The 14,601-nt window shown below is 52.5% G+C and overlaps 1 protein-coding gene across 4 annotated transcripts in view; it reads right to left on the bottom strand.

The window, feature by feature from the left end:
* Positions 1 to 14,601, bottom strand: part of beta-Spec (spectrin beta chain) — a 56,311-nt gene that overhangs the window by 24,010 nt on the left and 17,700 nt on the right. For all 4 annotated transcript variants that reach the window (XM_075699405.1, XM_075699403.1, XM_075699401.1 and 1 more), the window contains exons 10-15: positions 12,800 to 12,850; positions 11,626 to 11,766; positions 10,413 to 10,787; positions 3,489 to 3,661; positions 1,613 to 2,842; positions 708 to 1,170 (exon numbers count right to left, since the gene is read on the bottom strand). In XM_075699405.1, coding sequence (XP_075555520.1) covers positions 708 to 1,170; positions 1,613 to 2,842; positions 3,489 to 3,661; positions 10,413 to 10,787; positions 11,626 to 11,766; positions 12,800 to 12,850 — 2,433 coding nt within the window. The remainder of the gene's footprint in view (positions 1 to 707; positions 1,171 to 1,612; positions 2,843 to 3,488; positions 3,662 to 10,412; positions 10,788 to 11,625; positions 11,767 to 12,799; positions 12,851 to 14,601) is intronic.

Below are 14,601 nucleotides of genomic sequence, written 5' to 3' on the forward strand. Positions count from 1 at the left end.
GATAGAATAGGCTTCAAATTAAGTATACCAAGCTGAAATCATGCTGAGAATGCATGAAGTGTTGAAAACAGGAACAAAAGAACACATTTTACTTAGTCCTAAATAATTCTGATGATTATGGCTTAATTAACAGGCTGCAAATAGGATGCGACAGAATGAGTTTTTCGAAAACCACCTTTACATGTGTTTGTGTAGCCTGCCCCCTTCCCCACACTTTTGTGTAATGCTTTCGGGCCTTCAAGGTGACAATCAATGAAATGAAATAACCTAAAGAACGCAACTAAGTTTATTCAGAGCAGACAAGTTTACTTTTTATGGGGAAAGGTTCCAGCAGACACAATCACATTAATGCAACGCAATCAAACATCACCAAGAAACATGACTCTCGCATCATCGACACGTCTCTGGCTGTGCACAAGACTAAACACCAAGTATTTATTTGATTTTATGCTAGAAGAGACACGTACTTTTGCAATTTTATTCGCTGAACAGATTGCAATGCGTAAACGTGTTTGCATATGCTGGCCCCTTCTCTATAAAAAGTGAACCCGCGGTCTCATTTCACATTGTTTCAGGTCCAATTTTCAGCATAAGCACATACCAATTAGTCGAGGAAAAAGTAGCGATACGTTCATGTAATGGTGGCCCACGGCAGCACAGCAGTAGCCACCTAACACTGTCCCAGTGGATGGGCAAGCAGCACTGACCAAAATTCGTTGGTAGACGTCCCGGCAGTCGTGGAAGAACCGGTGGAGGTCCCACGATGCCGCCAACACCTGCGCCCGGGTGTCCATGAGCTCGAGCAGGTCGGCCCAGGCCTCCTGCAGCGCATCCTTCCACTGAGCCGCCTGTGCCGCATCTGGTCCCGTCATCAAGACCTCTGCCTGGCTGCTGGCCTTCTGCACACGATCGTCGCCGATGGTGCGCGTCTCGTCCCGGAAGGCGTTGAAGCGCTCCCGCAACAGCGTCACGTGCTCGTAGTCCTGACCCAGCTCCTGAGAGCTGGCCACCACCTCCCTCTCGGCGATCCACTGCATGAGGTCGTCGACCTCGCGGCTCAGGGCGAACAGGTGCAGGGCCTCCTCGAGCTTCTGCCGCCTCTCCAGGGCCAGGTCCCGCAGGCCTGCGTACAGCTTGTCCACTTGCGACTGCCGCACGGCAATCTGGTCGCTGCGTGTTGAGGATGAAGTATGTAAGAACCCACGCAGCCTAAAGAAAGTGCGTGATTTCCCTGGCTTCTCAAGGCAAAACCAGTAGCTCTTCTGAGCCCGCACTCACAAAACATTCTTACACTAGGATTGCTTGTAAGAGCAAACATTGCAGCTGCAGCTGATCCCGATTCTGAGCATACTATTAGCGGCGGCAGCTGGCCAGCCAATGGCCAAGAACACCAATGAGCAAAAAGCTTTGTGAATTCACTCCCTAAGTTTCACAAAATTGGCAATGTTAGTAGGCTGAGAATCAATGCATTTAATGTATCTAGAACATAGAACACTGAATAAAATCTCAACATATTAAAAAAAGAACCAAAAGAACAACACACACACGCACATAACCCAAGCACACAACAGAAACAAAATCTTAAGCCGCAAAAAGCATTGGAACTTCTCACCTGTCAGGATGACCCTCCTGAACCAGCCGCCGCGAAGTGTCACCCAGCTGCCGCACCGTCTCGGCATAGTCGTCCACGGCCGCCTCGAGGTTCTGGTGTTTCTTGCGCAGCTTCTGGGCCGACGCCTCGTCCCGGCCGCGGTCTTCCACCATCATGTACAGCTCCTGCTCGCTCATCCAGGCCTCCGCCTCACTGGCGTCAAAGTAGTACTGGTGCGCCTTCTCCGAGATGAGCAGGTCTTCGCGCCGTGCATCCAGGGCCCGACGCAGCTCAGCCCACAGCTCTTCTAGCTCCTTGGCAAGCCGCTCGAATTCAGGCCCGTCCTGGTGTCCTTCGGCGGCGAGGCGGCGGCCGTCCTCACAGATGGCCACCACCCGCGGCTCGTGGTGGTCGACCTCGTGCCGGAGGGACTGCTCCTTCTTGCGGAGCATCTGCACCCCAAACAGGGATGCGCCGCGGTCGGGCGACTTGACCAGCGGCATCTTCTCGGCCACCCACAGCTTCTCATCCTCGACGTCGCGTCGGAACTGGTACGCCTCCTTCTTCTTGAGTAGTTCTCGCCGCCGCTGCTCCAGTGGGGCCTGGAGCCGCTCGAAGCGCTGCTCCACGACAGCCCGCCGAGTGACGAGTTCCTCGACCCTGTCCGGATCGAGCTTCTCCAAGTATTGCGCCTGTCCCTGGAGGGCGTCCACCTGCTTCGCCTTCTGCGCCATCTGGTTCTCCACGTCTCGCTGCTTCTGCAGGATGGTGGTGACCGAGGCCAAGTCCTGGCCGGTCTCTGAGACGAGCACCTGCGACTCGAGCTCGTCGATCCATGAGTCGATGTCGTCGCACGTCTGCTCGTAGAGGACGTGGCGGTTGTCGTCGAAGAGGCGTTGGCCCTTGGACTGGGTCGTGTCCTCCAGGTTGTTGAACTGCTGCTCCAGCTCCTGGAGCTTGGGCTCAACGAGCGGTGCCATCTCGGGCTTCTCGGCCACGAGGGCGCGCCCCGCCTGCTGGGCGCGCTCCAGACGCTCCTTGTTGGCCTGCACCTCGGCCTCGAAGGCCTGGTGCCGTGTCCACTTGGAGTGCACTGTCTTGGCGCTGCGGTACGTCTCGTCTTGGGCTACAATCATCTTCTCCTGGATCCATTCGGTCAGCTGGTCGCAGTCCTGGAGGAACTGGTGCAGGGCAAGCTGGTCGGCCAGACGTGCCATCTGCTCGCTTGCCTGCTTTCGGTTGGCGTCTCTCCTGCAAGACACCATCAGCGCCATCAACAGAAAGAAATGAACCAGAAAAGGGACGACAAGGATTTGATGAGAGACCATCTGAGGTATCGTGTTACAAACAGAAGAAATGCAGCTGCTGATGAAGTAAAGAAAAATGGGAGGAGGAGTTAAAGGGTGTATGAACGGTGCTTCAAAAAGAAGAACGGACCTGAAGCACAAATCTGTCAAACTTCTCCGCCATGTTTGCTTGGACAGTAACTATGCTTTTGTTCCAGAAGTGTCAATCTATTTCAATCTGGCAAACTAATAAACTTATTGACAAACTAATGAAAACTGCCAAATCAGGGAGTACCGAGAAACGCAGCCGTCAACAAGAGCATTCACCAAGCGCTGAAGGCATGTTTTTCAGAGTTTCCAGACCAGCACACTGCAAGCAGCAAAAGCAGACCCTTGTCCCTGAATTCATTTTGACAGCTTTCAAAGGTCTGTTCAATAGTAAAACATGTCTGCCATGTCGTGTACTGCAGACATTTCCTACAACACAACAACTTGACCCTGCAAAAGTGATACCTATTCTGGTACGACATCACTGTAGTGTAATATGTAGCATGCTTGAAAAACGCTGCTAGAGTCTAGATGCTGAAGAGACTTTGGGGCGGAGAGCTCACCTCTCGAGGATGGAGTCGGCCTTCTTGCGGATCTTGTCGGCGTCCTTGTGACCCTCGCTGCACAGGCGCTGAGCGTGTTGAAGCACAGCGTTGATCTTCTCGTCGTTAGCCTCCATGGTGGTGAGGAAAGCCTCGTGACGTTTGATCAGGTCCTCCACTTGCTCTAAGCTTGCCTGCGCAGACAGACTCCTCAATGCTCATTGTGCCCTTACTGGTTTCTACAACACAATGCCACCGGACTGTAATGGACTACAGCAACCTGCCAAGGCAGTCAAAATCCAATTTCTGGGCTAAAATACACAGCCACAACATGTGTTTTTTCTTTCTTTCATCCTGCTATTTGGCAACCTTCGCCCAAAAGTACAAGGGAGCTAGCTCACCTGGTGACGTTACTGCAACTTTTGGATTAACTTATATACTCATGTATAAGCCACCCCTGTGTGTAGCCAACACCCTCCACTTAGAACGACAGAAAGCTGAGCTAGTTGGTAAGGATTCAATGCAAAATAGAAGTGAGGCGTGCAGACAGGACACAAGAGTAGAGAAGTGGACAACACAAACCAACCCTCCACTTCCAGATGCAAAAATTAGAAAAAACAAACAAAGCAAGCCAAAAATGCGCCTAGTCCCACAAAGTGCTACAAGATGGCGCCAGTTAGTTTTTCCCCCTCACGACATACCATTATCATCATCGTAGCACATCGACCTAACAGACCGAGTGAAGGCTCGGCTGGTCGACTGCCGAACGGACTTCATCATGATTCCTGATGGCTTGATGAGCGTGCTGCAACCGCTCAATGCTTGCGTTGTCACGATCGACGACACGCCACACGTGGTCCCGAACTACCGCTTTATTTCCCGGCACGCCAACCTTCCGCACCACACAACCACACTCCGAGTTCTCCCTTTTCTCCACTCTCCTCCCGCACACTCGCGCTGCTGTCCTCCCCGCACTCACGCCACCTGTTCGTCGCTCAGTCAACTACCGTCGATCCCGCGCCTGGCCTCCGAGAACCGCGGCTCCTCGTCATGGGTCTTGGGCTGGCTTGCCGTGGGTCTTGCGCGTCACAACTCTCCCCCCCCTCGAATCGTGAAGCTGTGCTGGTAGGGAGGGGCCATGGCTCATGGTAGAGCATCAACTGATCAGCATGGGCAGTAGTTCGATGACGTCCTGTAGCAGGATCGCTCAAAACAAAGTTATTGTCACCTAATCGTTTGATTACACAATAAGGTCCACTTCGCCGCGGTGCCAATTTCGCCGAAACGCCCTTGGCCGCATCACTCAAGGTATGGGAATCCAGGAGCACAAGGTCACCCTCTTTGATGGTTGTTGCCTGACGATGACGGTCGTAACAGGATTTCTGCACCTTCCAAGCAGCTGCCTGATGTGACCGAGCATACTGGAGGGCCTCTCCAAGGCACCGCTGGAGTTCCGCAGCAAGTGCATGGTGTGCTGCTTTTGGAGGCTCTGTGTCTTCCTTGTCGCTTGTAGGTTCCCATGGGGTGCGCAACTCGCGGCCGTAACACAACAATGCTGGAGTATATCCGGTGACAACACTCTCGGCAGTACGCATGGCAAGGGCGATCTCAGGTATGTGCCGGTCCCAGTCTTTGTGGTTGGAGCAGTATGCCCGTAGACACTGCTTAATTGTGCCATTGTGACGCTCCACCATTTGGCCAGCCGGCCGGTAAGGCACTGTGTGGCGATCTTTGATGCCCCAGTGTTTCAAGAGGTTGCGCCATAGTGTGCTAACAAAGGGCTTGCCATTGTCACTGGTGATGGCCACAGGTGTGCCATGGCGGCAGAAGACTTGCACCATGCACTCCAGTTTTTTCGCACTTGTTGCTGCTCGTAGAGGGAAAAGCTCTGGGAACTTCGTAAATTTGTCAATAACTACCAGCAAGTATTTGTGGCCCCGGGGTGTAGATGGCAAGGGCCCGATAATGTCAACACTGAGCTCTTCCATGGGTGATGTTGCCCACTGACTGCTCATGAGGCCCTCTGGTTTCTTGCGCCGAGCTTTTGTGCGCTGACAGACAGTACAGCACTGCACATACTTTGATATATCTGCTCGCATGCCCAACCAGACGAATCGTGCAGCCACACGCCTCAGAGTTTTGAAAAATCCAGCATGGCCTGCAGTGGGATGGTCATGGGCCACCTTCAGTGCCAGCTGCCGCAAGTGACTAGGTAACCACGCTACCTTGTGGTTGCCTCTTTGCTGAACCAGCAATCCGCTTGGCTGCAGTTCCGTTGTTTCGGCCAGATCACGAAAGAGGCGATGATCAGGGTCCGAACTTGGGAGCTGAGTCCCTTGGACCACTGCCTTCAGCTTTAAGAGGCGGTCATCACGAGCCTGTTCTTGTACCAGCTGTGTTGTGTCACTCAGCAGCGAAGAGTCAACCTCCGAGGCTACAGCTACTTCATCAAATGTAATTTTGCCTTCAGGTTCTGGAGCAGCAATGGGGAACAGCGTCTCATGTAGGTTGTCACTTGGGTTGTCTTCACACTGGAGAGGGGCTCTACTCAAGGCATCAGCGGGTATGTTTGCCAGCCCTCGTCTGTGCTTGATTCGGCAGTTGAAGCCCTGCAGCCGAAGAACCCAACGCTTGACCCTGGGTGAAGCTTGGTCGGTATGAAACATCCATGCCAGGGAGGAGTGGTCACAGTGTATTTCAAACTCCGTAAATTCAAGATATGCCCTGAACTTGTCCACTGCCCAGACTACTGCCAGGCATTCCCACTCCTGGACAGTATAATGGCTCTCGGCTGCTGTAAGGACTCTGCTAATGAAGGAAACAGGCTGCAGACCATCAGGGCCAGCCTGCAGCAGCACAGCTGCAATGCCAATGCCACTTGCATCTGTCTCCACCACAAAGGGTCGATTTAGATCTGGGAGGCTTATAACAGCATCCTGAGCTAAGGCCTGCTTGAGTGCAGTGAAAGCCTGTTCTTGGCACTCCTCCCACTGCCATGGCTCGTTCTTCTTCAAAAGGTTGGTCAGTGAATGTGCCGTCAGTGAAAAGTGAGGGATGAAGCTTCTATAGTAGCCGGCAAGTCCCAGGAAGGCTTGCAGCTGCTTAACTGTACTGGGTCTAGGGTAATCCAGCACTGCACGCACCTTGTCCTCATCTGGTCTGCACTGCCCAGGGGAGATGATGTGACCTAAAAACTTGAGGGACTGACGGCAGACCTGTACTTTATCTGGATTAATCGTAAGGCCAGCACCCTCAATGCGTTGTAGCACTTCCCTTACATGTTCAACATGTTTCTCCAGTGTCTCTGAGTATACAAGGACATCATCTAAAAATGCCATAGCAAAGTGGTGATTGATTCCCTGCAGCACCCGGTCCATTAGGGTTTGAAAAGTTGCTGGACCACCTGCCACCCCGAAGGGCATCCTCGTAAATTCAAATGTACCTTGATGGCAAATGAAGGCCGTTTTAGCTATGTCAGCCTTGCAAACAGGAATTTGGAAAAACCCTTGGGAGAGATCAAAGCTGGAAAACCACATTGCTCGGCCCAGCTGCGCTAGCAGCCAGTCAGTTCGAGGCATTGGGTAGGCAGGTACTCGGGTGCGTGCATTTAACGGACGGTAGTCCACAGCGAGCCGGTAGCCTCCAGACTTCTTTGCAACGAGCACTGGGGCGCTAGTCCATGGGCTGGTGCTTCGTCTTATAAGGCCCTGTTGTAGGAGGTCATCCACACAGCCCTCAATGATCTTCTGCTTCTTCGCATTCACTGGACGTAGCTTGCATCTCACGGGCGCACTGTCCCCCGTGTCAATGAGGTGCTGAGCCAGGGTGGTACATCCCGCAACTGTAGTAAACAGATGGCTAAAGTCATCGAGAACTTTACTCATGCTTGGGTGTAGTTCCCTGGTGCCAGCCTGATGCATGTTCTCTATGCCTGGAACTACAAGCACTTCTTCAAAGAGGCTGTGCAAGTGGTACGACTCTCCATCTTCTATTGCAAGTGCTGTCGCTGGGTCCTTTTCACGCTTAGCAAATGGCACCATGCACTGTGGATCGGTTCCAATCGTCCACCCACCCAGCGATACATGTAAAGAGATGCCTGTTGCTGTTAAAAAATCTCTGCCCAGCACAATGTCCCGACACAAGTCTGGCACACACAGGAAGCGTTGATTGCGGCTGCTTGTGGCCCACTTTATTTTGCACTTGAGGGAAGTCGTCGACTGAGACCAACCTGTTGCCAGGCGGAGTGCTTGTTCCTGTGTCTTGGGTTTGGCGCCCGCCTCGACCGCTACCCTTGCCGCCGGCAATCCAAGCAAGCTCACACTCGAGCCTGTGTCCAGTAGGGCCTGGAACGTCGTCCTCCCGATCTGCACTTCCAGGAGAGGCTCCTTGTTGCCGGCCAAGGCCGCTACTTGCAGCGCAGTCTCGTAGGTGCTTGCCGGTGCAGCACCTACCGTCCCCCGTTTCCCGTACACTGAGAGCGGATATGTCCGATCCCGTTGCATTGGTAGCAGCGGGGTGGGCCGCCACGCCGACCTGTAGGGCACTCGCGGGCCATGTGACCGACGCCTCCGCAGCGATGGCAGTTGAATTCTCTTTGGTCACGCGGCTGGTACCTTTGGTGCTGTGACGGCGTTGAGAGATGTGGCGTCCTTGTGGCGAATGCGGCCAATCCGTGCAATTGGTCTCGGTGGTAGGAGGGCTGTATCGCCGCGGGGTGCAACGGCCAGGGGGATGCCGCCGGCGGATACTGGAACGGCGCGGCGGCCGCTGTGATCAACCCTCCGGGTTGTGTTCCCGGCACGCCGGCCACGTTTATAGTCGATTGGAAGGCCAAGTCTCTCGCGACTTGGTCAGTCGGGGGTGGTGGTGGCTTGTACTGCATGCGCCTCCAGAAACGCTCCATGAGACCGTCAGCGGCCTTCGCCAACTCCGCGAGACTGCTGAACTGTCTTCCCTCCACCAGATCCTGGAGTTGCGGGTGCATCTGCCGCAGCACGCGGTCAACCTTTTCCGACTCGGGCACTTCGCCGCCAATCCGGTCGTAGTAGGCCGCGATGGTATAAATAAATTCCTTTAAATTTTCTTGGGGATGTTGCGTCCGGTGCTCCAGCTCTTGTTTCAAGCGGCGCTTCGCGTCAATGGAGGAGAATTCCGCAATAAACGCCGCAGTGAACTCCTCCCACGACGCAAACGAGTTCACGAATCGCCACCACAACTTCGCGCTACCTTCCAGCGCAGCAGGCACAATGTGCGTAAGCCTCTTGTCAGCTGCGACACCGCTGACCAAACAAAACGTTTCAAGCCGGTCCAAAAATTCCTCGGGGGACTGATGGTCGTTGAACCCCTTAAACCTTGGAGGCTGACCTGGCTGACCTCCTGTGGAGCGCGGAGCGCAGTCGCTCACCGGTTGAACCGCCGCCGCCGTTGTCGTAGAACCCATAGGCACTGCCTCGGCCGCCATCAGTCTTTGTCTGACAGCTGCCGCGATTTGCTCGCGTTCCATGGTAGATCCGCTCGTCTGCCCCAGCAGATGCTGTACCAATTGTTCGGGAACGTCCACTGTCTCCATGTTCACGTAGATCCCGGACGAGCCCCCACTTGTCACGATCGACGACACGCCACACGTGGTCCCGAACTACCGCTTTATTTCCCGGCACGCCAACCTTCCGCACCACACAACCACACTCCGAGTTCTCCCTTTTCTCCACTCTCCTCCCGCACACTCGCGCTGCTGTCCTCCCCGCACTCACGCCACCTGTTCGTCGCTCAGTCAACTACCGTCGATCCCGCGCCTGGCCTCCGAGAACCGCGGCTCCTCGTCATGGGTCTTGGGCTGGCTTGCCGTGGGTCTTGCGCGTCACAGCGTAAACCAGTCATTCAAGATGGAATTTTGGTGGTGCTATACCGAGTGGATGGCCACGTGCAACGATGAAACAACTCCGACAGAGCGACTGAAGCGAGCGTCCCTTCAGCAAATGTGCAATTGGATTCTGGATGCCTGGTGTTTCGCGTCAGTGGACACCATCGCAAAGAGCTTTAGAGTCACGGGGATATCGAACGCCATGGATGGCACCGAGGACGTCCAGCTTTTGGAGCGCACAGATGAGGCGAGCTCATCCGAGAGTGATTAACTTGAAAGCGGTGATAAATAGAGAAATAAAATGTTGATATCTGCCACCCATTTTTTAATTATCTGACACAGTAGTCACAGCTGCACTACATTGTGTTAACGTGTAGCTGTAGGCCTGATTCATGTATAACCCACACCTGAGAAAATTTGATGAAAAAAAGTGCGGCTTATACACTAGTACATATGGTACTCATCCTTGGCAAGGCTGCACTCCTGGCAACTGGGCAGTACTCTGGCTGCCACTTAAGCGAAGCTACAAGCTGTCCTGGCTGGCGCTTGCGGATTACCTTCAGTGGCCCTTCTGTTTGTGACATGATGTAACTTGCAAACCATCGCTAGCTACGCAGCTCAAAGCTCTGGAGACAATGCTCATATTTTTTGTTCACCCTTGTACGGATGGCGCTCCTGGCATCTGAGCAGCGACTTGGCTGCCACTTAAAGCTGACAGAGTCTTGCCTGACACTTCAGGACTCTCTTCAGCCGTATTTCAGGATATCATGGTGCTCATAAAATAGCACCAGCTACACAGCTTGTCGAAGCTATACGGGCGACAACCACTCACGGACTACTCGTCCTAGGCAAGATGGCGTTCCTGGCAGCTCAGAAGTACTTTGGCTGCCACTCAAGCTAGACCTGTCTTAACCAATGGTTGAGCTGCGAGTGACGGCGCCAGTAGACTTCCAAGTAGTTCGGGAAAATGCTAAGAGATGACTCTAGTGTTTCCCAGGGGAAGGCCCTTCAGGTTATAGCATGACGGTGCTCACAAAGCTCCAGCTACACAGCGCGTCAAAGCTCTGAGGGTGACAACCACTCACGGGCTGCTCGTCCTTGGCGAGGTGGTGTTCCTGGCGGCTGAGCAGCACCTCGGCCTGCTTGGTGTCCCGCTGGAACAGCTGCAGGTTGAGGGACTGCGAGAGCAGCGCCTGCCGGTTCTCCCACATCTGGCGCAGCTCGGCCCAGCCGTCCCGCAGGGCGCGCAGCCGCTCCCGGAGGAACATGAACTGGGGGTCCTCGTCGGCCGCGTCCGACGTGATGCGCTCGCCGTACTCCATCATCTTGGTGTAGTCGTCCGTGTAGTTGTCCACCTCCTGGCGGATGAGGCGGTGCTGCTCCAGCAGCCGCTCCGCCTCCTGCAGCGTGGTCGGCTCGTCCTCCGACGCAATCTCCGTCTGTGTCCGGGTGAGCCACGCCTGGGAGCCGCACCACCACATGGCACGGTTAATCCCTCGCGGTGGCAGTAATCAGAAGCACTTCCTATACATTCATCATTGTTATCAAGAGGCCTATTTCACGTCCACTGCACAAGAGATAAGATTTAGAAAATAGCAGTAATCACACATTACACCAACCTAAATAACAATTGTTGCCCTGGAATTTCACGTCTTGTGCTGCGGAGCCACTTAGGTAAAGAGTAATTAAGATGAGAAAGAGGATTAACATGGATGCAGACATGCATCCCTTTTCAGGCTTCGTATCATAAGCCCATGAGTTAAGGCATCAGGGATACATACCTGATTCACGTATAAAAGTACTCCAATACATAGTCCACGCAATATACTGCAACTTGCCCAGTAATTAATTCTACACGTAATGGTCCTAGGTAACTCCTGGACCATACAGGAACCCAGCACTACTGCGCCAGTAGTCCTGGGTTCAATTCTCTGACTGTGAGAAATTATTCTCCAGCTAAGAACTTTGCTTTCCCAGGAAAGTGCAAGGGCATTCTCTGCAGCATTTTGTTGCAAATTAGATGAACGAAAAATCATGCAGATTCAGAGCACGTCTCGGAATCGATGTGAAGTGAAGCTTTTATGAAGCGGTTGATCAAATGCTATAAATATGCCCACTTCGTTGCTGTGTCTTTGGCGTAAAGAAAACTGGCTCACAGGCGTGTGCTCTTGCGCACCTGGGCTACACAATGCGAGTCATCAGCAGTCATCTCAAATAGCCAGTTGGCGTTGGTACTATAGAAGTATGCATGCGACCGAGTGTGAAACCTATAAAATTGCTTCTGTGTAGTGAACGCACCTGGAAGTGGTCGAGGTCGCGCAAAAATCGGTGCAAGTCGCCGGCTTCTTCCAGCTTGGCGTCGCGCTCCTTGAGTAGTTGCGTAAGCTGCTCCCAAACTGCTTTGATCTGCAGAATGCGCTCCTGAATGGCCTCTGCCTCCTGCAAATCACAAGAAAGATTTAGGCGTGGAGGCTTTCTGCTTTTCAGGGTCACTTCAAAGGGAAAACAGAGAGGAGAAACATCAAATATTCTTTCAGAACTCTATTTTCCTTAACAGCGTGGTAAGAGGTTGAGTTTGATTAGTAGATTGCTATTATTAGATTGCTAGCCAAATGCACAAGTCCACGTTTTTCATATCAGAGGGCTTACAAATCGAGTTCTGCAAAATGCAAGCTTTCTTGGTGTTCACAATGCCTGCTATAATATCCATAATATCCACAAAGCCATTATACTCACAATCGAATTCAGAATCAGCGGCGGCTAATGAATCAATCTTCGTAACACACGCTAGTTAAGAGAAGGCGATAACCACAATCGCATCTCCTAGCTTGCGAACTTCACACATAACCACGAATCGAGCCGAGTTTGGTGCTAGGTTAGAGCCGTCACTTCGATGGGTGCCGCCGTGTTTGTTTACGCAAATATTTTGAGGCAGCTTTTGGGGCTCCCGCTAAATTGGTGAAATAGCGTGCCCGACGCAAAACCCAAACGCAATTTGCGTCTCTCGCATGCGCAGTGGCTTCAACGCCATTTCTTAGGGGGCCCAAACGTTTGGGGCCCCTATTCTAAAACTCTCTATTGACCACTGCATAGCGATTTGATTGACTGAATGAACACATATACAAGTGCGGATGAGCCCTCACTCACGTCCTTGTTTCCCAGGCATGTACACTATGAAGAATAAAAATTTGCTAGCCCTTGGTAAATAACATAGCAGTTTCCAAGAAGCCAGGTATTAGAGTACCCTGATATAGATGCCCAAACTGCAAAGATTACTTGTCCAATGTGTATACAGGCTACAGGTCTACAGCCCCAAATTCCAGCTACCTAATATAAAAAGAGGGACTACAAAACCTGAGAGAGCAGAGGACAGATCACTGGAATGTTAAACGAATCAAGCACTGCACAGGTTGCCCGTGCACACAACGCAGTTAACTCTCACGATTTTAAAAAAACACCTGGTTTTCCTCACCTCGGGGTGCTCCTGCTTGATACGTTCTGCCTCCTTGTCCAGCGCATCCAGCTGCAAGTGGACATCGTAACTTGTAAGCACAGTGTCACACAAATAGCTCGATGTATGGCACAAAAAGTTACAACGCACACAGTTACGTCATACGTTGCCATAAGCAATGTTGCATGCTATTACAGTCAAACCCGGCTATATCGAACTCGCAAAAAAACACCCATCAGTTCGATATAGAGCATAATTCGATATAAGCCTGCTAAATAATTGGATGTCATAAAAGCACATACCATTTATAAAATCACTTTATTGAAGAAACTAGCTTAGTTTCGCATAAATTAGTCCTGCATTTTCTTCTGCTCGGGCAATCTCGCTGCCTGCGACGCACGTACTTCCCCACGTTGTCTAAGGAGTCGGAGCAGCTGAGGCCGCAACCTTCCGCATTCGCGCAGAAGCACCGGACTAATGCGAGTGCACCAATCACTTCGGAGGATGTGGGCAAAGGACCGTAGTTGCTTTCCTCAACGTGCCTACTTTCATTTGTGCTCGGTACGATGTCGGCGATGTAGTCTTCGTTTCCGGGCTCTCCCGTGGTCGCGACACCATCATCTGCACTGACAAACTCGTCCGCCGTTGATTCGAATGTTCTGGAAATTTTGACAGCTCGCTCCAAACTTCGGAAACACCGGCAACGGCTTTGTCGCATTCATCAGAATTTACAGTCATCACCGAGCACGCGGAAACCGGCACGTATGAAGAACCCCTCGTACACGGCCGTGCGTACGCGTCGGGCGCCACGGGCACCGGGTTGCGAGTCGGGTCACTTTAGCCCTAACAGTGCCGAGAGTGCTCCTCGGAATCTTGCACGCTGCGGGGCCATCCAACTTCTTATCGCGTTCGACGCGATTTATGATTTCGAGCTTCACGACGAAAGGCGAATTCTGCTTCTCCATCACGGCAACACTGCGGGAGAAGTCCCACAAGGCGCAAACACGATAAACCAGAAAACCAGCCTGACAACTTGCACTTACGCCATCTTGCACGAACAGAGCACAAGAGCCTCTGATTGGCTGTCTGAGCAAGCGCTGTAGGCGGGCCAGGATCATTTTTTTGCTGGGGAGTGTCGATAGACAGTGATCTAAAGAAAGGAAGGACGCTTGATTCTACAACCCGTGAGGGAACACGGCGAAGCGTCGTCAGGGGAGAGAGAGTGAGAAGTGAAAGATGAGAGAGAGAAAGAGGGAGGATGTGGCCTAATAGACTCCACTATGCGCGACAGGGGGAGTGTCGACGGCTCGCCCGAACAGCCCGAGGCAGCGCGGACACGGTAGGGAGAGCGGTTGGATGGAGCCGCGCCGCCGGGTTTCCCCGCTACCGAGAGGGAAAGCCAACTTCTGGGGGCACTTTTCCGCCGCTTGACGGTTCGATATATCGGGAGTCGCTGCAATATTTGTTCGATGTAAGCGTAATTTTTGCTATATATACTCATTGTAACTATACCGTGACCAGAAATTGTTCGATATACAGAATAATTCGATGTAAACGGGTTCGATATAGTCGGGTTCGACTGTACATCATAAGTAAGAAATAACAAAGTCACTTTAGGACAACAAGCAACCCAGGAAGGAGTCACGAAGTTCAAAGCTACCACACACCGATATGTTTGACATCTGCTAGTCCCACAACCAATGTTCTGATTGACAAGTTCCGATTGCAGTGCCATCCACTGTTAAATGGAGCATGTGATCGTGTGGCTTGTAGATCGGATGTACTCCAGCTTAGGTGACAGGGAATGCGTTGAACACACGGCA

The sequence above is a fragment of the Dermacentor variabilis genome, chromosome 7 (genome assembly GCF_050947875.1).
Source record: "Dermacentor variabilis isolate Ectoservices chromosome 7, ASM5094787v1, whole genome shotgun sequence".
NCBI lineage: Eukaryota > Metazoa > Arthropoda > Arachnida > Ixodida > Ixodidae > Dermacentor > Dermacentor variabilis.